We start from the raw sequence: 24,766 nt of genomic DNA on the forward strand, positions 1-24,766 counted from the left end.
ATGACAGGTCATCTTGTGTGCGTCCTCCCCACTGGACCCGGGGGCAGACACGGAGACCCAGAATGAGGCTTCCGGCTTGTGAGGCCCCATGCCAGCACCGCTGCCTCTGTGCCGGGTGCGCCTCCCAACTCCACATGCCACGTGGGACCCGTACCCTCGCAGGCTGGCCTGCGCGGCCCTGGACTGGGCTTGGGCAGGGGAATGAACTGTGCTCCTGACCGCGGTTAGGAGTCGGGCCAGGGGGCTGCTCAGGGCTGCTGAGGGATCTGGCCCGAGAAGACCCTCGGAGGCCTCTCCTGCGGCCCCGCGCCCAAGCTCAGACCTCTCTGCGGGCCCGCCTGGGCCACGAGGCGGACGGCGTCAGAGGAGTGGCCCGGGCGGACCTTGACCTGGACTCCGACCCGGACCAGGGCTGGGAGGGAAAGGCGGGGCGGGAGGCGGGATGGCGCATGCGCCCGGCGCGGCTCAGCCCAGCCCCCAGGCCGCCGCGGCCCTTGACCTTGCCCCTGGCACGCTCCGCGCACGCGCAGGCCGCACAGGCCGTGGCTGGGCCCATGGCGTCCGAGCGGCTCCCGAGCCGGCCAGCCTGCCTCCTCGTGGCCAGCGGCGCCGCCGAAGGTGAGGCTCGAGAGGGCGGGGCGGGCGGGGCCGGGGGTCGTCCGCTGCGAGTGCTTCCGCCCGGGCCGAGGACCGGGGATGGCGGCCCGCCGCGGGTCTGTTCAGTACGCCGGGCCGCCGCTCTGGGGGAGCCGGGGAGGCGGGGCGGCGAGGGCAGTGGTGTCTCCTCCCCGCACCCTCCCCGCTGCCCGCCGGCCCGGCACACGGCCCGGAGGACGAGGGTGGGGAAGGGACGGGTCCGATGGGCTCGCGGGCGCCGTGGCTGGTGGGGCCCGGTTCTCGCCCAAGGCCCCCGGGTGCTCAGGGTCAGCAGGGGAGGAACGAGCCGGTGAGGGTGGCTGGCGCACTTCCTGGGTCCTCCCCTTGCTGCCTGCATCGCAGAGGAGTGATGAGCCCGAGGTCGAACGGCGGGAGGTGGAGAACCAGGGTTGGGACCAAGGGTCCGAGTCTGCTCCCGCCTTGACTTCTGTAGCTGCCCAAGTGGGCGAGGGAGTGAGGACCGCGGGTCATGGGGTCACAGTGTGCTGAGCCCCAGGGCCCCTGAGCTGCCCCCAGAATGAGGGATGGAGGAACTGAGGGACGCCCCCCCCCGCATGGGGAGTTCGAGGGTGAGCCATCGAGAGTGGGGTTCAGTCCTGAAGACGTAGGTGGCTGGTCGGAGTGCAGTAAGGGTGAGGAGGGGTCGCACTGGCTTGGCTGTGCCACGGGGAAGGGATGCTGAGGACATGGGGTGGGGGCACAGCGCTGACAAGGCTGCGCTCCGTGGGCAGGACGAGCGGGCCCTCCAGAGTCCCTTCAGGGGAGCCTGGGGCGGAGCAGGTGGGGGTGGGAGGGCTGGAGGAACTGGGCAGAACTGGGGAGACCGTCTTTGCCCAATCTGTGGACTCTACGATGAATGTGTATTAATTTGTAAGAGTGAATAAAGGTGAAGGCGAGTTTTCGGGATTGGGTCCCTCGACTAAATAAAGGTGGAGGGATGCAGATCACGTCCCTGTAGAAGCGGGCGTCTCTGGTGGGGGGGCCTCAGCTCCCAGCGGCCGGGAGCCTTCGGACTGGGCATGCGCAGAAGAGGCTGCACGCAGCCCCGGGGCCGGGGCTGTAGGCGGGATACGCGAGCTCGGTGAGGAAGGGAGCCAGCGTCCCCCCCGGCCTGTGCACCGCGCTTCCTGCTGACACGTGCTGCGGCCCCACCTCCACGGCCACAGGCCTCGCTCACTGCCGCTCCTCTGTGGCTGCGATCGGGGGTGGGGCTGGTGCTCAGCCCCTGTGGTTCGGGGCGTAGACAAGCAGAGTGTCAGGGAACCTCATGCATGGGTTTGCCTTCTGGAAAGGCCTTTAGTGGTCAGGCTGGGGAGACAGCCCCCCTCGGGGGGCCAGGGGGGCTAGGGCTGCTACCCCAGCCATGGGAGGGGTGGGCCCCGGGGTGAGATGGGGTGCGGGGCTGCTCCCCAGGGTGGTCCGGGGCCGGGAGGAGCCCTGCACCCACCGGGCTGCATCTCCTTGCAGGCGTGTCAGCCCAGTCCTTCCTCCACTGCTTCACACTGGCCAGCGCCGCCTTCAATCTGCAGGTGGCCACCCCCGGGGTAAGTCCAGCCACCCTCTCCTCCAGGACAGTGTTCCACCCCCTGGGAGGAGCCGGGAGCCAGCTTGGGCTGAGGGCCCGGGACCGCGGTGGCACCAGCTAGTTCTGTTCCCCATTTTCTGAGACCTTTGGTCACGTGTGAGTGAGGGTGGCACAGACCTACCATTGGGAGGACTTCCCGGCCCTGGATGGTGTGGAACTCAGGGTCACAGAAGTGAGCCATCAGGTGTTTCTCACTGCACCAAGGGTCACCCTGAGGTGGGTGGGACACTTGCTTCCACTTTAGAGGCAGGAGGCTGAGGCCACTCAGGGGCAGGAGGGGGCTGGGTGTGGCGAGGAAGCCGAGGGGCTGGGTGGTCGGGTGCCTTTGTCCCGAGGCACTGCTGTCAGTCCCAGCCCTTGCCAGCATTTTCCTGAGCCAATAGCGGGGGTGTCTCATGCTGGGCTCCCGCAGGGGAAGACCATGGACTTCGTGGACGTGAACGAGAGCAACGCGCGCTGGGTGCAGGACTTCCGCCTCAAGGCCTACGCCAGCCCCGCCAAGCTCGAGTCCATCGACGGTGCGGGGCCTGGGGGGCCGGGGTGGGGGGTGGTTCCGGCTGGGGTCATGGCCCCAAAGTGCTCGCTCACTCTGTTCCTGGAGCATCCAGGGGCTTGTCCCGAAGCACTGTGGCCATCCGGGGCCGTGTCCAGCCCTGCGTCCCGTGGCCAGAGTTCTCCAGCTCGGGCTGGGGGAGGGAGTTGGCGGGCACACAGAGGTGGTTGGGAGCCTCGGGAGCCTTAGCCCACGTGGGGGTAAGTGACACAATCCTGTGACACAGTGGCTGGCAGGAGCAGAGAGGAGCTGGGCTGGTGGCCGTGTAGGGCCTGCTCCCAGCTGGCGACCTCGCTGTCTGTGACTGACTGGGCTGTGGTCTCCCGCCAGGTGCCCGGTACCACGCCCTCCTGATTCCCAGCTGTCCTGGGGCCCTGGCTGACCTGGCCAGCAGCGGGTCCCTGGCTCGCATCCTGCAGCACTTCCGCTCCGAGAGCAGTAGGTGGCCCCCAGGACTGGGGTTGGGGTGTGTATGCAGATTCGTGGGAAACGGGGTTCCACCAACAGGGAGGAGAGGCGGGGAGATGCCCAGTGAGGGGCGTGGGAGGTGATGGCCATGGACTGCGGGGTTCAGGTTTTGTTGCTGGAGATGCCCGGTCATTTCAGGAGCCAGATAGGGTAGGTGTGAAGAGCCATGATTCTGACCAGTGAGCGGACAAGTTTAGACGGCATGTGTACACACACACACACACACACACACACACACACACACACACACACACACACACACACACACACACACACACACACACAGAGGAGGGGCATCCCTTCCCCATCCCTCCTTCCCCGACTTTGTGCCCATCAGGCCGCTGCCCCTGTGGTCCCTCTGCCTGGCTCCCTCGGGGGCTCGTGGCTGGGATGCTTACCCCCCAGATGGGCAGGCAGGATGCTGGCTTTGTTCCCGGTGGGGTTTGGGCTCGGAGGCTGGCAGGACTTCTGCTCTGTGGAGAGGTGGCGTGCTGCCCTGGCCTGGCATTGGCGGTGATGGGCAAGTGGCTGCGATGGGGCTGGGACGCTCGTTAGGGCGTGTCCTCTCTTGGTGGGAACGGGGCCTCCTGTCCCCAGGCAGTGATTGTCTGGGCCGCCTCAGCCGTGGGAACGCACTCATGCCAGGCTGCCCTGAGAGGGAGCCTCGGAGCCAGGGGCCTCCCCCTGCCGCATTCAGAGGGGGCGTCTCCCAGGCGGGCTGCCCCGCGGTGCCTAGAGGCCAGGTCGGGGCCTGGAGCCAGGCGGGTGGTTCTGCGGGGCAGAGGGTGGTGGCACTCCGGTGTGACAGGTGGCCTGGCACCCGACTTCCTCCTTGTACCTGTTTCTTGGCCACGAGAACGACTTGAGGGGGTCTGGGCTCTAAACAAATCCTAGTTCTGAGTTGTATCTGGGGAGGGGAGCCAGGGAAGTGGAAATGTTGGGAGGGGCCTGGGCGGCTTCCAGTGCCTCACTCTGGCCTTGGCCCTGCTTCCAGAGCCCATCTGTGCTGTGGGCCACGGCGTTGCCGCCCTCTGCTGTGCCACCAATGAGGACAGGTCCTGGGCGTTCCAAGGCTACAGCGTCACGGGGGTGAGTGCTGCAAGGGTGCTGGGCTGTGGGTGGGTACGGAAGATGTGCACACGCGTCGAGAGCAGGCGGACTGGCTGGGGGCCTGCTGGGGGGCCCAGGGTCCCCTCCGGTGGGGGCAGCAGTCATTTGCCCAGCTGGGGCTCTTGGTTACCAGCATGGGGCAGGGGTGGGGAGCAGGGGCCCTTCGGGGCCTTGTTTCATGCCTGTTGAGTATGTCACTCCTTTCAGGTCCAGGAAGCGGTGCCGCCACTTGGGCAGAGGGCCCGGCTGGACGTGGAGCCAGTCCGGGTCCTGGGGCAGGTCTGGGGGGATCTGCCGGGCGAGGACTGAGGCCTAGGTGCGGGGGCTGCACGGGGCCGGCCTGGCCGGTGGCTGGGAGAGGACAGGAGGAGAGGGGCAGGGGCTCTCCTCTGGGGGGGACCTCGGTCACCGCCCCTCGCGTGGCTCTGTGCTCGACCCCCAGCCCTTCTGCTCGTTGAAGGGCTCTGCCCTGAGGTCACCTGCCCGGCTCATTCTGGTCACCCGTGTGCCCCGATGCTGGGCGAGGCGGTGACAGGCAGCTCCCGCCCTACGGTGGCCTTGTCACCTCAGGCCACCCCACGGCGGGAGAGCCTCAGCCCTGGCCCCTGCTGCGGGCCCTCCACCCTCAGCAGCCCCCACGTGGTAGGCGTGGCCCCCTGAGCCTGGGTGCCCTTTCCCCGCAGCCTTCCGTGTACGAGCTCGTCCGGGCGCCCGGCTTCGCCCACCTGCCCCTGGTCGTGGAGGACTTCGTGAAGGACGCGGGGGCCTGCTTCAGTGGTGAGTGGGGGCCCTGGCCAGGGCCGCCTGCAGGGGCTGAGTGTCCAAAGGACCTCGGGGGCCAGCCCTTGACCACGAGTCCCCGGCCCGGGAGGGCAGGTGCGGGAGGGTCTCGGGAGCTGGCCCAGCACGTGGCCTGAGGCCTGGGCCCCCGGGGGTCTCCTGCAGCCAGCGAGCCTGACGCCGTGCACGTGGTGCTGGACCGCCACCTGGTCACTGGCCAGAACGCCAGCTCCACCGTCCCGGCCGTGCAGAACCTGCTCTTCCTCTGCGGCAGCCGGTGAGGGGCCTTGGCCTGGGTGGCGGGTGGGACGCTGCCTTGTGACTGGCCCCTTTGCCTTGACCTGGCCTCCGTCTCGCAGGAAGTGAGGTGGCCCCGAACTGAGCCCGCCAGCGGATGCCACCACCTCCAGATGTCCCGGGTGTCCCCAGAGGCAGCTGGACTCTCAGGCTTCCGGGAACCCCGTCTTCACGACACCCCAGCCTGGCTTGCTGGGGGCTCTGAGGATCCTCCCTGAGGGGTGAAGGCTCTGGGGGAGGGGCTGAGCCCCCCACCCTGCAGAGTCTCCTCAGGGAGGGGTGGGGAGTGCCGAGGGCCCGCTGGCGGCCGGGTGGCCCTGGAGCATTCTGAGTGCCCCGCAGAGGGTCGGCTGTGGGGTCCGGGCTGGGGTCTTGGCTCCTCTGCCCGTCCCTATTCACCCTGGCGGGGGCGGGGGGGGGCAGAGGCTGAGCCTTCCTGGAAGCTGGGTGGCTGCCGGCTGGGATCCCAGGGTCCCGCTTCTGTGCTGAGGCTCCTCCCAGGCCTCCCTGCGGTCTCCCCAGGCCTTTGGGCGTTGGTGGGGGCTGGGTGGGGAGGGGCCCGCTGGCTGCTGCTGAAGAACCTGCTCTCACCCTAACCCTTGCCTAGTGCACGGTTTCAAATGTGATGGCAACCCCGTGTTAAGGCCAGCATGGACTTTGGGGTGGATGCTGCAGTGTCACCACGTCCCTTCTGATGTTGAGAAACACTTTTAATTGTGGATACAACCCACGGCCCTGCCCAGGTGGCCTCGGGTCCGACGGCCGAGCCTGGTTTTGCAGCTGCTCTGCCTGTTTCAAGGTGGACGTGACGGAGCCGAGTTCCACTTGGAAGGAGGCCTTGAGTGGGGCTGGCTGGGCTGGGTTGGCAGGGGCGGCGGACAGTCCTGGGGATGCCAGGTGGCTGTCCAGCCAGCCGAGTCCCAGTGCGGCCTGGAGGCTCTCCAGCTTCCCCAGGGCACCTGTCCTGGCCTGTGGCCCTTGGCTGGGGCCTCCTGGAGCCGCTCTGGCCCCGTGTGTCACCATCCTTGTCTCAGCCTGACTAGCTCTGCCGCATCCAACCCCTCAGGACAAAGGAGGAGGAAGCAGGGCGCCCGAGTCGGAGGCGATGCTCCCACGTGCTCCTTTCCGTCCGGCATCTCCCGGCGTCAGGGCCCCTGCCACCTGCTGGCCTGCTCTGTGCACACATGGGGCCTAGGCAGCCCCATCGTTCATCCCGTGTTTGCAGTCGCCACATCACGGAGTCACGGACGTCTCTGGACAAAAAGTTTTTTTCAAATGATGACGCCTTCTGACTGTGCAGACCAAGACCCAGGCGGGCTCTGCGGGGGCCCCTCCACAGCCCTGCTCCCTGGTCGCTGATGCTTTCTGAGTCTGCCCCACTGGCTGGTCCTGGGTATGCCAGGTCCAGGGCACTGGGGTGGTCACTGGGTGGGTGCAGGTGCCTGTGCCCCCGGGGGCTCCCCACATTCCCGGGGTGTTTAAAATAGACCCTGAGGTTTATCCAAGAGAAAGAAAGACCTACAACTCTACAAAAACAGTGCGTGAACATCTGTGGTGTTTTTCGCGATAAGCTGTAGCTTCCATAAAAGGAGCATTCTTACTACTGGACGGTATTAACGTCCATGCGGTGGACCCTTGGAAGCAAGCTCAGCAAAGGAAACCAGACAGATACGAAAAACCCCAAAACTCAGCGTGCGCCGGTCATTTGTGGCTGGGAATGGGGGCAGATCGGGGGACAAGCATGTTCTAAGGTGCTGGCCGCACAGGGTTGTACCTGTGAGCAGGTGGGCTTCATGTCCGTCACTGGCATCCACGGTCTCCATCCTGAGGCCCCAGGCCAGGCAAGATGGTGAGCTGAGACCTCCACGTCCTCCTAGGACACAGCCCTTTGATCAGCTCGGGGGAGGGGGCTGCAGGAAGCCTTAGCCCCCTGACCCGACCTGGCCAGGCAGCTGGGGGGCTGGGGGCGAGAAGCCCTGCCCACCTCAGCAGGTCCCTGTGCTACGGCACCCAACCCAAGGCCACCCCCTCAGCACCAGGATCGGCGGGGGGGGGGGGGGGGGGGGGCAGCCTGGGCAGGCTAGGTGGCCCGAGGGGTGTGGCCCAGGGTGGCACCTGTCCCCGGCTGCTCAGCACTCCCCTGCGTTTGGGGAGGGTGGCAGCTCCAGAACCGCAAGTCCCAGCCACCTGCTCCAACGCCAGCAGACGGGGGTTCCAGGAGCCCCACTCACCTGCAGGGAGCCGTGGGGAACAAGCCCAGCCCAGCAGGCGCCCCCAGGGCGGGGGTGGGGGCACAGGGGCTCCCCGTTGACCCTCAGCCAGACCCAGGGCAGCGTCCCACAGGACTGTCCTGACACCTGGCTCCACTGGCGCAGGCCTGGAGGGTCCGCCGGGGCCCCTTCCACCCACCTCGTGCTCCCAGGCAGTCTCACCCAGACCCTGTGTCCCCCCCACCCCCAGCTTCGCTGTTCCAAGAACAGAGGCTGGTCCCAGGGGAGAGGAAGGGGCTCCCCTGTGGACCACCCGTCACCGCCCCCCACCAACCCCTTCCCAGAAAAATCCAGAGGGTGCAAGTGAAGTGTCTCTTCACAAGCTGTGCCCTGCCTCTGCTCGGGGTTTGAGGCTTGGAAGTCCTGCTCAGCGCACGCTACGCTGTCCCCACAAGGTGGCGCCATCGCCCCACCTGTGCCTCCGCCCCAGGGCAGCGCGGAGCGGCTCAGAGGCATGGGGGCCGTCCCAACAGGTCCGGACGGCCGGAGGCTCTGACGCAGAGGCTCCTCTCTGCGGGCCCGGCCCCCGCACAGCTCCAGCGGGCCCCTGGCACCCTCCCACCCAACTCCGCAAGCACAGCCTACAAGCCCCGGGGCCGTCGGGCTCCAGACACAGAGGAAGTGCTCAGGCAGTCCCTGCCTTCTGTGTCCAGGCTCCAAAAGCAGGTGAGGGGCTGTCACCCCTGCCTGGAGGCCCCCAGGGGGCTCTTGACCCAACCCCGCCTCCATCGGGCCAGGCTGCAGCCAGCGACAAAGGACGCACACACGGAACGAAAAGTGACACCTTTAATGCGCTGAGCAGAATTTTACATAAAATCAGAAATCTGTGATTAATCCCCGCTCCGATTAGTAAAAAAAAATCCAAGATTCGTCGCAAGGCATATGTGCAATTAGGCCCCAATTCAAAGTCGGCGGCATATCTGGTCCAGCCTCAGGTGCCAAGCTATTTTCCGTTCTCCGCGCTGAACATTCGTTCCTAGAGATGGGCAGTGTGAGCTGGTGCGCTGTCCTCCCCCGCCCCGCCCCGGCCCCTCCCAACCGTAACCCCGGGCTCTCACCCTCAGCATCCGCTCCAGCTTCACAGCGTCCGCGGCGAACCTGCGGATCCCGTCCGAGAGCTTCTCCACGGCCATGCGGTCCTCGTTGTGCAGCCAGCGGAAGGCCTTCTCGTCCAGGTGGACCTTCTCCAGGTCACTGGCCTGGGCTGGGGGAGGGCATGCGCCGGGGCCTTGGGCTCAGAGCCGCCCTAAGGCCCCTCCCTGGCGCGGCCCCCACGGCAGGTGGGCTGGACAGCAGGTGAGTGAGTGCAGGCTGGCCCTGCGGCTCTAGGCTCCACACCCTCAGGTGACGGAGGCACCGGTGTTCCCATGGGGGCCTTGAGCGGGGCGGGGGGCTTCTTACCTGCCTTGACCGAGAGCGTGGGCGCCAGCTTGCTGTGGTCCTTGAGCAGCTCCCCCAGGAGCTGGGGTGAGATGGTGAGGAAGTCGCAGCCCGCCAGGGCCTTGATCTCGCCCGTGTTGCGGAAGGAGGCGCCCATGACGACGGTCTCGTAGCCGAACTTCTTGTAATAGTTGTAGATCTTGGTGACGCTCTTCACTCCTGGGGAGACATGCCCGGAGCTGCCACGCCGGCCGCCGGCAGCAGACAGCGCAGCACCCCTCCGCCCCTGCCTCCCAGTGCTCCTCACCGGGGTCCTCCAGGGGCTCAAAGGACTTCTTGTCCGTGTTGGCCACGTGCCAGTCGAGGATGCGGCCCACGAAGGGGGAGATGAGCGTCACCCCCGCCTCAGCACAGGCCACGGCCTGGGCGAAGGAGAAGAGCAGCGTCATGTTGCAGTGGATGCCGTGCTGCTCCTCCAGCTGCCTGCGGGCGGGGGAGGGCGGCGTGAACAGCGGGGACACAGCGAGAAACGCTCGCGATTCAGTAGCTGCAAAGGCAGGAACAGGGTCGCCCCATCCTCGTCAAGAGCAACTCTGGGGCTTCCCTGGTGGCTCAGTGGTTAAGAATCCACCTGCCAACGGAGGGGACACGGGTTCGAGCCCTGGTCTGGGAAGATCTCACATGCCGCGGACCAACTAAGCCCCGTGCGCCACAACTACTGAGCCTGTGCTCTAGAGCCCGCGAGTCACAACTACTGAGCCCGTGTGCCACAACTACTGAAGCTCATGAGCCTAGAGCCTGTGCTCGTCTACAAGAGAAGCCACCGCAATGAGAAGCCCGCGCACCGCAAAAAAGGGTAGCCCCCGCTTGCCGCAATTAGAGAAAGCCCACACGCAACAAAGACCCAATTCAGCCAAAAATAAATAAAATAAATTTATTTAAAGAAAAAACAAAACAAAAACCGCCCAAAAAACTCTGGAGGAACTTCCCTGGTGGTCCAGTGGGTAAGACTCCACGCTCTCAATGCAGTGGGCCCAGGTTCGATCCCTGGTTGGGAAACTAGATCCTGCACACATGCTTCCACTAAGAAGTCCGCAGGCCTCAACAAAGCCCCGGCATAGCCAAAAATAAACAAACAGATATTTAAAAACAAATATGTGTGGAGCTGAAATTAGTTCGTTTTACTAAAAACAAAACAAAACTCTGGAACATTCACCAGGGCTCTCTCTGGCTAATGAGTTGTGGGTGACCAGAACTTCCTTCATCAAACCAGCAATTCAAAACAGGGACAAAGGCAAGAGGTTCCCTGAGAGCCACAGGCCCGGTCCCTCACCTCGTCACAGAATCAGCTCCGACCACAGCGCCATCCTGCCTCAGTCCCGCCCGGAGCCCGCGGCCTCCCCGGCCCCACTGCTCCCCCTCGCCCTTCTGGGTCACCCTGCAGAAAGTCAGTCACCCACGTGACATCCTGGGGTCGACTGTGAGAACAGGGCCCCGGCCCCACTCTGCAACATGCCGGGACGTGGACTGTGACAACTGAGTCCCTGTCCCAATGGACAGTTTCAGAGGCACCTCTGCTGCCTGGCCGCAGAAAGGTGGTCAAGAAGTGCATCTGCGGGGGGCACAAGGCAGCCTCGACAGCCGACACCATGACCACAGCACCAGCAACTCCGCCCTCCAGTGTGCGCCCACCAGAGACGGCACCAGAGCTCGAGCACACGTGCTCACAGCAGCACTACCCTCGACAGCACCGAAGGCAGGACAACCACGCGTCCCTTGAAGGATGGACTCAGAAAATGCAGTGTATACACACGAGCGAACAACAGCTTTCAGAGGAATGCAGCCCCAACACACGCACAGCATGTGTGAACCTTGAACACATGCCCAGCAAGGGAAGCCAGACACGAAGGCCACGTGCTGCACGATTCCATCACGCGGAAGAGTCCAGACAGGTGCGTCCAGAGGCAGAAGGTCGCAGGAGGGGAACAGATAACACAGGGACCCCGCTGGTGCACAAGGGGCGCTTCCAGGCCAGCCGTGCATGGCCCTGCGGGGCCGGCGCCAGAGCAGCTCCCTGTCTGTACCTGCTTCTACCTCCTCCGCACTGAGCACAGCTGCTGGGAAACGACTTACGTTCTGTACACGGAAGACGACGTGAGGACAACGTGTGGCATCGCACGGGGCCTGCTCCCCAAGGCCCACCCGGGACGGGCAGTCCCCACCAGCTCCCTCCTCACGGGGACACTTACTTTCCAGCCTGGATTCCTTCCCAGGTAGACGACAGCTTTATCAGAATCCGGTCCTTGCTGATCCCAGCCTCCTTGTACAGGTCGATGAGGCGCTGGGCGCGGGCCACCATAGCATCCTTATCGAAGGAGAGCCTGCGGGGGCAGGGCCGTGACAGGGGTGCCCAGCAGCCAGCCAGGGGGTGCGTGGCATGCCCAGCTCAGAGCACCTTAGCAGGACTGATATTCAAGCAGGACCCGGAGACGAGCAGCTCATCGTGGACCAGTAGCCACAGCAGCACCTGGGCGCCACGCGGGGAACCGCGGACTGAAAGCAGCTGCCGCCCTCTGCCCGCGTCACCTGTGTCAGCCCTGCGTCCTTACCTTGCATCCACTTCTGTGGATACGCGGCCTGGAATTTTCTTCAGTATTTCTACTCCAAACAGCACAAAAAGTTTATCAGTAGCATTTGTAATCTGTTCCTCTTGTGATCTGAAATTCCAGGGAAAAAATTAGGTTAGAAGCTTGTTAGATTTAAATGCACAGGATTCTACAAAACAAATTCTGTTATTCATTTCCCAAATTCTTTTCCCTTCATCTTTTTTCTTAACATAATTTTTTTAAATTGTGGCAAAACACACATAGCATAAAACTTATCGTCTTAACCTTTTTTTTTTTAACCTTGGCCATGCCACACAGCTTGCAGGATCTCAGTTTCCTGACGAGGGACTGAACCTGAGCCACGGCAGTGAGACTGCAGAGTCTTAACCACAGGGCCGCCAGGAAACTGCCCCATCTTAACCTTTTTTTTTAATGAGGTTTGTTGGGTTTTTCTTTTTTTAACTAATTTATTTTTGGGCTGTGTTGGGTCTCCACTGCTGTGTGCGGGCTTTCTCTAGTTGAGGCGAGCCGGGGCTACTGTTCGTTGCAGTGTGTGGGCTTCTCATTGCAGTGGCTTCTCTTGTTGCGGAGCACGGGCTCTAGGCGTGCGGGCTCAGTAGTTGTGGCTCGTGGGCTCTAGAGCGCAGGCTCAGTAGTTGTGGCACATGGGCTTAGTTGCTCCCCGGCATGTGGGATCTTCCCGGACCAGGGCTTGAACCTGTGTCCCCTGCACTGGCAGGCGGATTCTCAACCACTGCGCCACCAGGGAAGCCCTATCTTAACCATTTTTAAGTGACTAGTTAGGGGCACTGAGTGCATCCACATCGTGGTGCAACCATCCCTGCCTTCCATCTCCACGTTTCATCCTCCCAAACTGAACCCCTTCATCTTTGGGGACGTGAACAGAACAGTCTTTCCAATCTCTTTGAAGCTGCCTGGGCAGATGAGTAAGGTACATGATGCTGTTCCAAAATGGACCAGAAAGATCTCCAGCCCGCGTGTCACGGGCTGGACACGGGAGCAGGGCCAGTCTGGTGACCACTAAGGGCACCACCTTGTCACCGATTCCAGGAATACCAAGAAGGGACAGGGAAGCAGCCAGGATGGCGGGGGCAGGGCGGCCCAGTGCAAGGAGCAGCCATCTCACACACACCCGCACACCGCCTGACCTCAGCACACAGGAGCACCAGAAAGGGACAGGCCAGCCCAGCGTGGCTCCTCCCAGAGGCCACTGTTCCCTGCAGGCTCGCTCTCAGCTGAGCTGTATCGCCCAGATGAAAATTTAAAATGACATCCAGCAAAGGCCAATCTACGGAGAGGAAGGCCAGTCTGTGGTCACTGGCAGAGGCTCCAGGGAACCTTCTAGGAGGTGCAGATGCTGCAGCACTGCATAAACTGACCGGAATGAACCGGACAGCGCACTAATGAATCTCACTCCAGCAGAACTGCTAAAACATAACAAAAAGCCAGAAAGCGGGTCCATGGTTGCCAGGGCTGGGGAGACTGACTGCAAAAGCGGGGAGGGGCTTCTGGGGTGGTGTCTACATGTTCCTGCAAACAAAACTCAGTGAACTGTATTCGCACAATGGGTATTGCCTGCTACGTGTAAATAACATGTCGGCTGTTTCTTTCCTGACAAAAAGAAACAGGAAAGCAGACAGCATTCCCTCCCTGAGTCTAAGACACCTGAGAACTAAACTCAGGGAGGGCAGGAAGCAACCAGACCAGCTGAGGGCTGCTGCCCAGACCCGCACTCACCCGCCCAGCCTCCGGCCGTGGGCGACGGCCTCCTCCACCAGCTCCCGGTAGGTGGGCATCTGCGCCGCGGCTAGGATCAGGGACGGGTTGGTGGTGGCATCCTGGGGCTTGTACTCATCGATGGCTATAGGGAAATAATTGTGGAAAGCAGGGAAGTAAGTGGAGTGCTCGCTTCCAGCCAGCAACCCGCGCCAACCCCTGTAAGCCCTAAACGTGTAAACAGAGTCAAGCATGTCTTCTGAGCCAGGGTGTGGCCGCACTTCACACGGAAGGCTGGCCAAGAGGCAGCTGCGTGCACGATGAGAAAGCAACAGAGACTAAAGCCAGGAAGCAGATGTGCCGAGGGCCCAGAGCAAGAAGGGCAGTGGCTGCCTGACAGCGTCGTCGGCACCAGGTCTGTATTCTCCTTTAACACACTAGCACCTTCTTGGTAACCAGGCTAGGAAGTCCAAGGAGTCTCGTGGCCCAGGCTCACGGGGTAGCACAGAGTTCACGTTCACCAAACTCAGCTTCCAGGATTAGCTGGTTCAGTAAGCTGATTGGGCAAGTTAGTATTGTCAAAGTATCTTCTGATGACAAAACTACAGAGATGGAGAACAGGAACAGGGAAGGGGGGCGGCTCTCAGGGCCGAGGGAGGTCTCTGTGGCCGGGGAACAGCTGTGTCCTACCCATCCTGGTGGCTACAAGAACCTATGAACTGTAAAACTGCCACAGGGGATGCCCCCTCCTCTATGCAGGTGGAAACTGGTGGACATGGAGCCGGCCTGAAGCCTGTTCACGGTGTCATGCTAGTGCTAAGTTCCTGGTTCTGATGTCACCACGGCCACACAAAATGTCACCACTGGGGGACGATGGGACTCTATGGGCTAATTTTGCAACTTCCTAAAAGTCTATAATTATTTCAAAATGACAAGTTAAGAAAAAGTACTCTGGAGCAGAACTTACACAGATGTGTTAAAACCCAGAGTAATGCACTGAAAATAGTACCTTTCATCATATAAAATTATACCTTGATAAAGCTTTTAGCAAAATTAAAAACAAAACCAAGGGGGCTTCCCTGGTGGCACAGTGGTTAAGAATCCGCCTGCCAATGCAGGGGACACGGGTTCGAGCCCTGGTCCGGGAAGATCCCACATGCCGCGGAGCAACTAAGCCCGTGCGCCACAACTACTGAGCCTGCGCTCTAGAGCTGGTGAGCCACAACTACTGAGCCCATGTGCCACAACTACTGAAGTCTGCACGCCTAGAGCCCGTGCTCTGCAATAAGAGAAGCCACCGTGATGAGAAGCCCGCACACCGCAACCGAGAGTAGCCCCCGCTCGCCACAACTAGAGAAAGCCCACGTGCAGCAACGAAGACCCAATGCAGCCAAAAATAAATAATTTTATTAAAAACAAAACAAAACAAAACCAAGACCTATCTAGGGTCAACAGATGGACCTCAGACTCCACGGACCCTTAAACTGAACGCAAAACCGGGTGTGGGGCGTCGTTCTGGGAAGAGCATCCACAGCTTTGACTGTATTTTCAAAGAGGCCCACGACTCCCCGAAGGTAAGAACCTTCAGTTCATAAAGTGACCAAAAACCGAATTTACAGGAGCTTCCCTGGTGGTCCAGTGGTTAAGACTCTGTACTTCCAATGTAGGAGGCCGTGGGTTTGATCCCTGGTCGGGGAACTAAGATCCCACATGCCAGGCGACACGGCCAAAAAATAAAAATAAAACAAAAAACCCACAAATTTACAACTATGTAAGATTTATGGATATACATTATCAACAAATGTATTTTTTAATAAAGTTCTTAACATTCACTTAGAAATCTTTTTTCTCTAAACTTATTTATTTTTGGCTGTGTTGGGTCTTCGTTGTGGTGTGTGGGCTTCTCATTGCGGTGGCTTCTCTCGTTGTGGAGCACGGGCTCTAGGCACGTGGGCTTCAGTAGTTGTGGCTCACCAGCTCTAGAGCGCAGGCTCAGTAGTTGTGGTGTAGGGACTTAGTTGCTCCGAGGCACGTGGAATCTTCCCGGACCAGGGCTCGAACCTGTGTCCCCTGCATTGGCAGGCGGATTCTTAACCACTGCACCACCAGGGAAGCCCTCGCTCAGAAATCTTAAATGTCAACACTTGGGCTTAGATATTTCTAAAAAGAAAGAGGGGGGGAAAAAGAAAAAGCAAGCATTCCTCAGGGTCCCTCCTGCCTTGTTGGCCCTACACTGACAGGTGTTAACAAGACCAGCCATCCTACGGCTGCTGCCTGGTGAGACCCGACAGGAAACAATATAGACCAGGGCTTTGTCAACTCACAAAGATGGGAAATATTCCATGCTAAGAAGGTGCAGAAATACATGCCGCCACTTTTCCAGCATGCTCTATCCTAGTGATGTCATTGCCAGAGGCCTGAATCAGGGAGGGAGGGGGTAGAAAGAAGACCGTGGCCTCCCAGTGAGCAGGAGCTGGAATCTCCAGGGCCCCCAGCTCTGACCAGGCGGGGACCTTCTGGCAGATGGTTTAAAGTACAGGTTGGACTCAAGCCCATCAGTTTCCAGCGTTTATACTGAAGCAGCTAAACATGCTTACTCACTCTCCTAGACTCTGCTAGATAAAGACTTACTCTTACCAAAGAGGAATTAAAGCCTGTTTCTCAAGTCACCATGAGAAAGCAGAAAAGAGAGGAAGTCCCTTCCGTACTGTGTGCCCCACAGCACTCGTACCCAGAGAATTTCATTATTTTCCTGAGAATCTTAATTGTTCACAGCCTAACAGAATGGAGGTTCACCTAGTCTGGGTTTCCACTGCAGAGGGAGGAAGAGCTAAGTCCCCCAGCTGCCTGCAAGGAACGTGATTCAAAGCCAGGAAAATCTGAATCTGGGACAAGCTTTGCTTTCCTCGGCGCATGGGGTTTTATCCCCGCAGCTCCTTGGCCCAACGTGGTGAACGTCTAATTGGCCCGCACGCGGCCGCAGGCACCAGCGTGCACAGCTGTCCCCTGGGTAGGGGTGGAGAGTGTGTGCAACACGAGGTTTCAAAAGCAGGTGGTGTCATTCTTAGTTTCTGGTCTTTCTGGGTCCAGAACTAACTCATGTTCCTGCTCAGCGGTCAACATTCGCGCAACAAAACTACCCCGTGTAACCACAAACGGTCCGCAGCTCCAAGGCGGACCTGGAGTCTCTCCCCAAATCAAAGCATTTGGACACTGTCCCCTGACGCACTGGCGGCTCACGGCGGGCTCCCGCGAGCTACCAGCAGCGCGGAGGGGACGGCGGCCCCGGGCCGAAGGCGAAAGGGGGCCGGGCACGGGTGCCGAGGGCGGGGAGCGAGGGAGAAAGGGGGCGGGAAACGCGGGGCGGAGAGCGAAGAGGGGTCGGGGCACCGGGAACGGGGGGGAGAGCGAAAAGGGGGGCGGGGGGCGAAAGAGAAGGGGTACCGGGAATAGTGGGGGCGAAGGAGGGAGCCGGGGTGAAGAGGGCGGGAGGCGAGGGAGAAGGGAGCGGAGGGACCGGGTAAGAGGCGCCGAGGAGAACCGGGGCCAACTTCGCGGCCGGGGAGGCCTGGTGGCCCGGCCCGCCCCTCACTTGCAAGCTCGCGCCCCCGGCACCTCGCCCCGCCTCCCCTCACCCCGGGGCCGGCCGGCGCTCAGCGCGCACGAAGCCCCTCTCTCGGAGCTCGGGGCCAGCGCAGCCTCACCGTGGAAGTCGCCCGTGTCGGCCACCACGGTGGTGAACTGCTTGAGCTGGTCTAGCACGCTCTCCATCCTCTGCCGCTTCACCGGGGACCCGGACATGGCGAGCTGTGGCGGGAGCGGACGGCCCACAATGCCCCGCGGGCCCTCCCCGCGGGCGCGGCCAATCCGAGCGCGGCGCCGGAGGGCGGGCCTGCGCGCCTGCGCCCGGGCGAGGCCCCGCCCCCGAGGCGGCGCCCCCGCCCCCCGGAGCTGTACCTGACTTGTGCGGCGGAGGTCTCCCGGAAGATGCGCCTCTAGAGCGGTGACCCCGGAGCGATACGCTCCCCGGGGCGATGTGTCCCCAGGGAGGCGCCCCCGGAGTGACGAGTCCCGCCGGGAGAAGCGTCCTGGAGACGGTGCCCCGCTCCCGGGGCGGTGCCCTCAGAGCGTTGGTTTCCCTCGGAGGGATGCGGCCCCCCGCAGCTGTGACCCCGGAGTGATGCCCCCTTCCAGTGTTGCTCCCCTCGGGGCAGTGATACCCGGAGTGATGCGCCCCCTCCGGAGCGGTGCCCCCCCTGGAGCGAAGCACCCCCAGGGATGCTCCTCGCCCCCCACTCCCCGCGAGGAGTTAAGGCTGAGGGTTAAGCAGAGTCACAGGGAGACCTAGACGCCCCAGACCCTGCATCTGGGCCGAGGCCTTCGGGGACCATGAAAAGGGCCGCTGGGGCTGTGGGCCTGGGTCTGGGTGGCCCCCCCGTTTCCCAGCCCTCCTGAGGCCTGGGGCGCGCAGGGTGCACGTCCTCCCTTCAGGCCTGGCTGCTCCTCCAAGCCCTCCTAGGTCAAACTGGGCCTGGTGCCTGGGGAGGAGCTGGGAGAGGTGAGGTGGCCTGAAATCAGGGCCTGTGGTTTCATTTTCCAGAGCCCCAGGATGGGCCTTTGATTCTGGGAACCCACATCTGGCAATCTGCCCCAGAGAAGTAGTACTAAGTTCAGAAGTGTGAAATAAAATTCACACTTTATGGCAAGACAATAAAAATTAAAACACGAACATTTTCTCTGCCCTTTGGCCCCCTGTCTCCCGTCAGTGTGCATTGTGTATCTGCATTAGGCATGGACCTCCCTCCCCCATAGGCAGGAATAGCTGCTCAGGGCTTCCCTGGCGGCGCAGTGGTTAGGAATCCGCCTGCCAATGCAGGGGACACGGGTTCGAGCCCTGGGCCGGGAAGATCCCACATGCCGCGGAGCAACGAAGCCCGTGCGCCACAACTGCTGAGCCTGCGCTCCAGAGCCCACGTGCCACAACTACTGAATCCCGTGTGCCTAGAGCCCGTGCTCCACAGCAAGAGAAGCCACCGCAATGAGAAGCCTGCGCACCACAACGAAGAGTAGCCCCTGCTCGCCGCAACTGGAGAAAGCCCGCGTGCAGCAACGAAGACTCAACACAGCCAAAAATAAAGAAAGAAAGAAAGAATCCACCTGTCAATGCAGGGGACACCAGGTTCAATCCCTGGTCCAGGAAGACCGACATGCTGTGGAGCAACTAAGCCCACGAGCCACAACTACTGAGCCTGTGAGCCACAACTACTGAAGCCCACGTGCCTAGAGCCCGTGCTCCACAACAAGAGAAGCCACTGCAATGAGAAGCCAGCGCACTGCAAAATGAAGAGTAGCCCCTGCTCACCATAACTAGAGAAAGCCCGTGCGCAGCACAATGACCCAACGCAGCCAAAAATTTAATTAACTTTTTTTAAAAAAAGAAAGAAATACCTGCTCAACCATCAAGAGCAGCATTCTCCCAGCATCAGCAAGACAACTCCTTAAAAGATAACATTTCTTCTTGACCTTGTAAGGGGCCACAATGACACTTAGGTCTGGATCGTGTAAACTGTCGATAATACATCATTTAATATACAGCCCTCTGTCTCAAAACACTTGTAAAACTGTGCCTGGACTTCTAATGGGTGGAACAGTTCTTGGAGCTTTCTGAGGGACTATTCCTGAGGTTATAATCCTCAATTTGGCTCAAATAAAATTTTCCATTTCTTTCTTAGATCAACTGATTAATTTTTCATCAACAGAAGGTGTCCCAAGAGAATTAAGTACGAAATCAGTCATAGGAAATGTAACTGCTGGTTGTTACGAGATTGGTTGTCTTTCTTTCTTTGAATTGAGTTCTTTGTATATTCTCGATTAAGTCTTTTGTCAGATGTGTATGTATTGCAGATATTTCCTCCAAGTCTGTGGCTTACCTTTTCATTTTCTTAACAGTGTCTTTGATGAGTTTTAATGTTGCTGAAGTTTAATGTATCAATTTTTAATTTTCTGGTTAGTGCTTTTTTTTTGTATTTTCTCTTTAAAAAAAAAAGTCTTTGTGTACTCCAAAGGGACAAAAATATGTTCCTATGGTTTATTTATTTTTTGCGGTACGTGGGCCTCTCACTGCTGTGGCGTCTCTCGTTGCGGAGCACAGGCTCCGGACGCGCAGGCTCAGCGGCCATGGCTCACGGGACCAGCCGCTCCGCGGCATGTGGGATCTTCCCGGACCGTGGCATGAACCCGCGTCCCCCGCATCAGCAGGCGGACTCTCAACCACCGTGCCACCAGGGAAGCCCCTGGTTTCTTTTTTTAAAATAAATTTATTTATGTATTTATTTATTTATGGCTGTGTTGGGTCTTCGTTGCTGCCTGTGGGCTTTCCCTAGTTGCGGTGAGCACGGGCTACTTTTCGTTGCGGTGCATGGGCTTCTCATTGCAGTGGCTTCTCTTGTTGCGGAGCATGGGCTCTAGGAGCACAGGTTTCAGTAGTTGTGGCACGTGGGCTCTAGAGCACAGGCTCAATAGTTGTGGCGCGTGGGCTTAGCTGCTCTGCGGCATGTGGGATATTCCCAGACCAGGGCTCGAATCCGTGTCCCCTGCATTGGCAGGCGGATTCTTAACTACTGCGCCACCAGGGAAGTCCCCCTATGGTTTCTTTTAGAGACGTTTCAGTTTTGGCTTTGTTGTTAGGGTCTTTGATGAATCTCAAATTGGTTTTGTCTGTGTTATGAGGTAGATGTCAAGAGTCATTTTTCTCCACTTGTCTTATCACTCGTTGAAAGGACATTCGTTTCTCCACTAAAATGCAAAAATGGGAAATACAATTCACAGAAGAAGAGAAATTCTATTCATCAGAGAAATGCAAATCAAAACCACAATGAGATGTCTCCATTCTCTCCCTCAAATAGTGAAAATTAAAAAGCTGACAATACCAAGTGCTGGTGAGGACGTGGCGCAACTGGAATGAACATGCCGCTGTTGGGGATGCAAAATGGCACAAAAAGAACTGTTCGGAGAACAATTGGGTGTTTTCTCATAAAGTTAAGCATGTACTGGGAATTCCCTGGCAGTCCAGTGGTCAGGACGCCACGCTTCCACTGAAGGGGGCACGGGTTTTATCCCTGGTCCTGGTCAGGGAACTAGGATCCCACAAGCCTCGTGGCATGGTCAGGAAAAAAAAAAAAGTTAAGCATGCGAACCAGTCCCCTACTCCTCAGAGAAAAACATTTGCACAAAGATTTGCACGCAGATGATCACAGCAGCTTCACTGATTAAAGCGCCAAACGGGTAACAACCTAAATGTCCATCAGCAGAAGCTCCATGCCGGGGAGCTACCTGACCATGAAAAGTAATGGGCTAGTGACCCTGCAGCAGCTCAGAGAAATCCCACAAGTGTTCTGGTGAGTGAAAGGAGCCAGACACTAAGGATTCCATTTCTGTAAAGTTCAAGAACGGGCTGACTGCTCATGGTAATACCAGTCCCCACAGTGACTGACTCAGGGGAGGCCAGAACAGAAGGAGAAAAAGCGTTATCCGGCCGAACTTGGCTCTGCTCGCCTGCCGAGCAGCAAAGCCAATCATCTGACACGGGGCTCTGGTGAAGGAAAGTACGGTGTTGATTGCAGGGCTAAGTAAGGAGAACGGGCAGCTCCTGCTCAAAGACCCCAGCTCTCCGGGGGCCGGATCAGCACGTGGACTTTCTTCTGATTGGTTGGTGATGAGGTAACAGGGTGACATTTCAGAAATCTCAGTCATCAACCTTCTGGTTCCAACCAGTCCGGGGTCTACAAGCTTGTGGTCTGCAAGTAAGTCACCATCCACCCGGGTTGCGAGCGTCTTAGTTCCTGAAGAACAACTCAAAGAATTCCATCAGATTGTTGTGAAAATCCCTTGAGGAGGAGCTAAGGTTCAGTTTTATCCTGAGCTGACTGTTGTCTCTACTTTTCTCGTTTACCTGCTTCTCCCTCACTTCCCTAATTAGTAACTGCCTATCCCTGCTCTTTGAACTCAGGAAGGGCTTGGGAGGCTAGAGCCTTTTTCTACAAACAGGAAATGAGGGACACGGAGGGGCTTTTGTACCCGGGAGGGCCTGCAGGGTCCTGCTTGGTTTCAGAAGGGGGACCAGGGAGTTTCCTGGGGTGGTGCGAGTGTTCTCCAGTCGAGGTTTCGGAGTGAGGCAGGACCACCAGCATCACCTCCCCCTGGGAACTGTCTGAAAAGTCTGTTTTCCGGCCGCCCACAAGGCCTTGCTGTTGCTGGTGCAGGCCAGGGTCTGAGAACCTCAGCTCTGTATATTTAAAGGGCATTGGTCACTCAGAGTAGACAAGGAACAAAACACAACAAAATACAGACCCTCGGAAACAACACCTGCCTGGCATCTACTGGTTCCCAATACAAGACATCCTGGGGTGGAAGGTTGCAAAGATGTGGGGCAGAGTCTGCTGGGCAGTTGCCTGGCGGGGCGTCTCTCCAGGGGTCCCTCTCTCTGCCTTTTTCCCACATGGGCCCCACCCAGGGGAGGGGGGAAAGGGGAGACTCCTTGGCCTCAGCCCGATTCAGATCTCTGTGGGCTGAATCTCAGTTGATGGTGGCCCATTTCCCAGAGGTGCAGATGAGTAGCTGGGCCAGGCAGGGGAAGGGGGTCTGGCCAGGCCGGGGCTCCCGGGGCCACGGTCACTTCCAGGCGCTGTGGGACCCGGGCCAGGAGGGAGGTGCTGAGGAACCTGGCCCCTGACACCGTGATGACTCAGGGAACACCAGAAGTTCCTTCCAACCTTGTGATGAAATACAATTTATATTTTATGGCAGGACAAGAAAAATGTAAAGATAAAACTCTTCTGTACCTGCTTGGGCCTCCTCCCTCCCCTTTAAGGTGCATTGCGCATCTGCATTAACCAGACCTCCTCAGGAGCCCACATTCCTTCTTAACCTTGTAAAGGTCACCCATGACCCATTACTTGCTTTGTGCGCTTTAGCCCTGCAGATCTGGGTTGTGTAAACTGTCAACACATCATGTAACCCTTTGTTTCAAAAACTTGAGCCAAAGTTTCAAGTTTCAAGAGGTCTCACTGTGCTTTGACCTCTAATGGGCGGAACAGTCCTCAGAGCTTTCTGAAAGACTGTGTCCTGGGTTATAATTCTCAGATTGGCTCAAACAATTTCTTTTTCTATGTCATTCTTAGATTGACTATTGATTAATTTTTTCATTGACACTAATGTGGAGGGCTGTGCTGTCCAGGGAACTGCACCCTGGCTGGTGTTTACCATGCACTGAATCGGAGAAGGTGGGGTGCATCTGCGTGCAAACACCATCCACAGCTTCCCTCATCCCCATGATTACCGGCTTTGCCATTAAAACCCCCAAATCACCACCAACACTGCCAGTCACCGGGGTGCATCCCAGGGGCACTGAGAGCCTCGCTTCCCACGTATGTTGGACTCGGGCTGCTCTGTGGGTCCGAACCCTCGCTGGAAGGCCGGCAGTGCCAGGCCTGGACCGAGAGTGTGCCCCGCAGGAGGCCAGGAGCAAGGGGGTGGCTGTGAAGATGGTGAGGAGTGATGGCTGACGTCCCCCTCCACCGACTCCATGACCTTAGGGTGCTGGTGCGGCTCAGGAAGGGGGCCTCTGGAGCCTGGAAAACCCACAGGTGCTGTATGACTACATGGACGCTCTAACGCAAACCTAGCCGGTGGCTGCGTGAGGCCAGTGGCAGGTGTAAGTTTGGGGAGACGAGGTACAGCTAAAGCCTCAGGGTCACAGAAGGAGCAAAGTGTGGAGCGAGAGTGGGGGCTGGGGATAAGGGCCTCGGGGGGCCAGCTGGCCGGCTCTGACTGCTCCAGAGGGGGCCCGGTGCCTGGCTCAGCCCCTTCCCAGGCGGTGGAAGGTAGGGATAACCCCAAGGTGCTCTTGCACGGGCTGCAGGAAACCTCCCAGGAGCCTTGGTGCCCCCCCCCCCCACCGATCCCTGGGGACAGGCCAAGGGTCAGGCTGGGTCAGTGGGCAGGAGGCTGCCCTGGGGAGGTCCAGCCTCACTGCAGCCGTAGGGCCGGCATGTACAGGGAGGGCTCCAGGACTCCTGTTCCAGCAGCACCAGGACTGTCCTGTGGCCCAGCCAGGGCCATGGCACCATCCACTGGGAAGCCGGTCGGATGCCTGGAGGCAAAGAGAGGGTGGCAGGGACAAGAGAAGCGGCTGCCTAGATGCCAGCGAGGAGCACATGGGGCAGAGGCCGTGGGCCTGTGAGTGGTGGGGGCATCAGGGAAGGCCCCCCTGAGAAGCTGGCCTTTGAGCAGATGCCAGGGTCTTGGGGAGAGCCAGGCAGGGCGCTGCGGACGGGACACAGCCAGTGCAATTGCCCTAGGCCAGAGTCGCCCCCTGTCGTAAGAGGTGTACGAAGTTGAGGTCTGGAGGAGTGGGGGGGGGTCCCAGTCCTCCCTGAAGACTCGTGTCAGGAGCCTGGGGGGCTGGGAGCGGAGGAGGGATAGGACTCAGGTTTTAAAGGTCCCTCTGGTGCTGTGTTGGGAGCAGACTTAGGGGCAAGGGTGGAAGCTGGAAGCCGTGAGGGGCCACTGCTCTCCCTGGGGGCAGGGACAGGGACCAGAGGTTGGTCATGATGGAGTGGGTGCACGGTGGGGAGAGGATATGTTCTAGGCAGCCCCTGACTGCCCGTTCACCCTGGCCAGGCATGACAGTAACCACCTGCACAAGTTATCTTACAACAGGAAGTCCTAGTAAGGAATGCAGAACTAAGAAGCCACCACCAACCGGAAGACCTCGGGAAAGGTCAAAAGGAGAGAGAAGACTCCAGTCCACACGTCCTACCGGCCTCTCAGAAGCCTCCTCGCTGGAATCTGCCTTGACTGAGCGATGGGCCCGCTACCAGGAAAGACCCTGAGTCAGAGTGATTGGCCAGAGACAACCCGGAAACTAACCCCATCACCGTAAAACCCGAGACTGCGAGCCATGGGGCAGAGCAGTCCTCCTGGCGCCCTCGCCCCGTTACCCCCGCTGCTCTCCGCCCGGGCGCCCGTCCCCAACAAGGTCTCTTGCTTTGCTGGCACGTGGGTCTCCTCGGACAATCCATTTCCTGGTGTTAGACGAGAGCCCACTCTCGGGCCCTGGAAGGGGTCCCCCTCCCTGCAACACCAGGACAGCCAGCTGCTGCAGTCCCGCAGGCTGTCGGGGAGGGAGGGCGTCAGGTGGGGGCAGGGGTCTCTGGTTCGGGGGGTCTTGGTGCTGAATGCGAAGCAGCAGTGGGGTTAGTGGTCTGGAGCTCAGGGCAGGGGTTGGGCTGGAGAAACATGTTTGAGGGGAACTGGGTGGGGC

The 24,766-nt window shown here is 59.7% G+C and overlaps 2 protein-coding genes and 1 long non-coding RNA gene across 5 annotated transcripts; 2 read left to right on the forward strand and 1 right to left on the reverse strand.

Annotated features, from left to right (window-relative positions):
* Window positions 1-462: 462 nt before the first annotated feature.
* On the forward strand, window positions 463-8,585 carry GATD1 (glutamine amidotransferase class 1 domain containing 1). 3 transcript variants are annotated; one of them, XR_004527733.2, is made up of 8 exons: window positions 463-618; window positions 2,125-2,201; window positions 2,655-2,760; window positions 3,126-3,233; window positions 4,258-4,352; window positions 4,581-4,689; window positions 5,057-5,150; window positions 5,319-5,360. XR_004527733.2 is itself a non-coding variant. In XM_033861511.2 (8 exons), the coding sequence occupies exons 1-8, from the start codon at window positions 555-557 to the stop codon at window positions 5,517-5,519; spliced, it is 663 nt and encodes a 220-aa protein (XP_033717402.1). In that variant the 5' UTR covers window positions 464-554; the 3' UTR covers window positions 5,520-8,585. The 3 variants fall into 3 exon arrangements, 2 of the variants coding, with proteins under 2 accessions (XP_033717403.1, XP_033717402.1); XM_033861511.2 differs by lacking the exon at window positions 4,581-4,689 and adding an exon at window positions 5,513-8,585 and having other exon boundaries at window positions 464-618; window positions 5,319-5,430; XM_033861512.2 differs by lacking the exon at window positions 4,581-4,689 and having other exon boundaries at window positions 5,319-5,434.
* TALDO1 (transaldolase 1) lies at window positions 8,493-17,306 on the reverse strand. The gene is made up of 8 exons (XM_019951006.2): window positions 17,148-17,306; window positions 13,465-13,588; window positions 11,710-11,817; window positions 11,350-11,481; window positions 9,408-9,583; window positions 9,122-9,319; window positions 8,779-8,924; window positions 8,493-8,696 (listed from the first exon to the last, which is right to left on the reverse strand). Exons 1-8 carry the CDS (start codon window positions 17,242-17,244, stop codon window positions 8,664-8,666), a joined length of 1,014 nt encoding a protein of 337 aa, XP_019806565.1. The 5' UTR covers window positions 17,245-17,306; the 3' UTR covers window positions 8,493-8,663.
* On the forward strand, window positions 13,595-15,727 carry LOC141279430 (uncharacterized). Its single transcript, XR_012333666.1, has 2 exons — window positions 13,595-13,858; window positions 14,203-15,727. It is a non-coding gene; the product is annotated as an uncharacterized lncRNA (long non-coding RNA).
* Window positions 17,307-24,766: the final 7,460 nt, after the last annotated feature.

Source organism: Tursiops truncatus, chromosome 8 (genome assembly GCF_011762595.2).
Source record: "Tursiops truncatus isolate mTurTru1 chromosome 8, mTurTru1.mat.Y, whole genome shotgun sequence".
In the NCBI taxonomy this organism is placed as follows: domain Eukaryota; kingdom Metazoa; phylum Chordata; class Mammalia; order Artiodactyla; family Delphinidae; genus Tursiops; species Tursiops truncatus.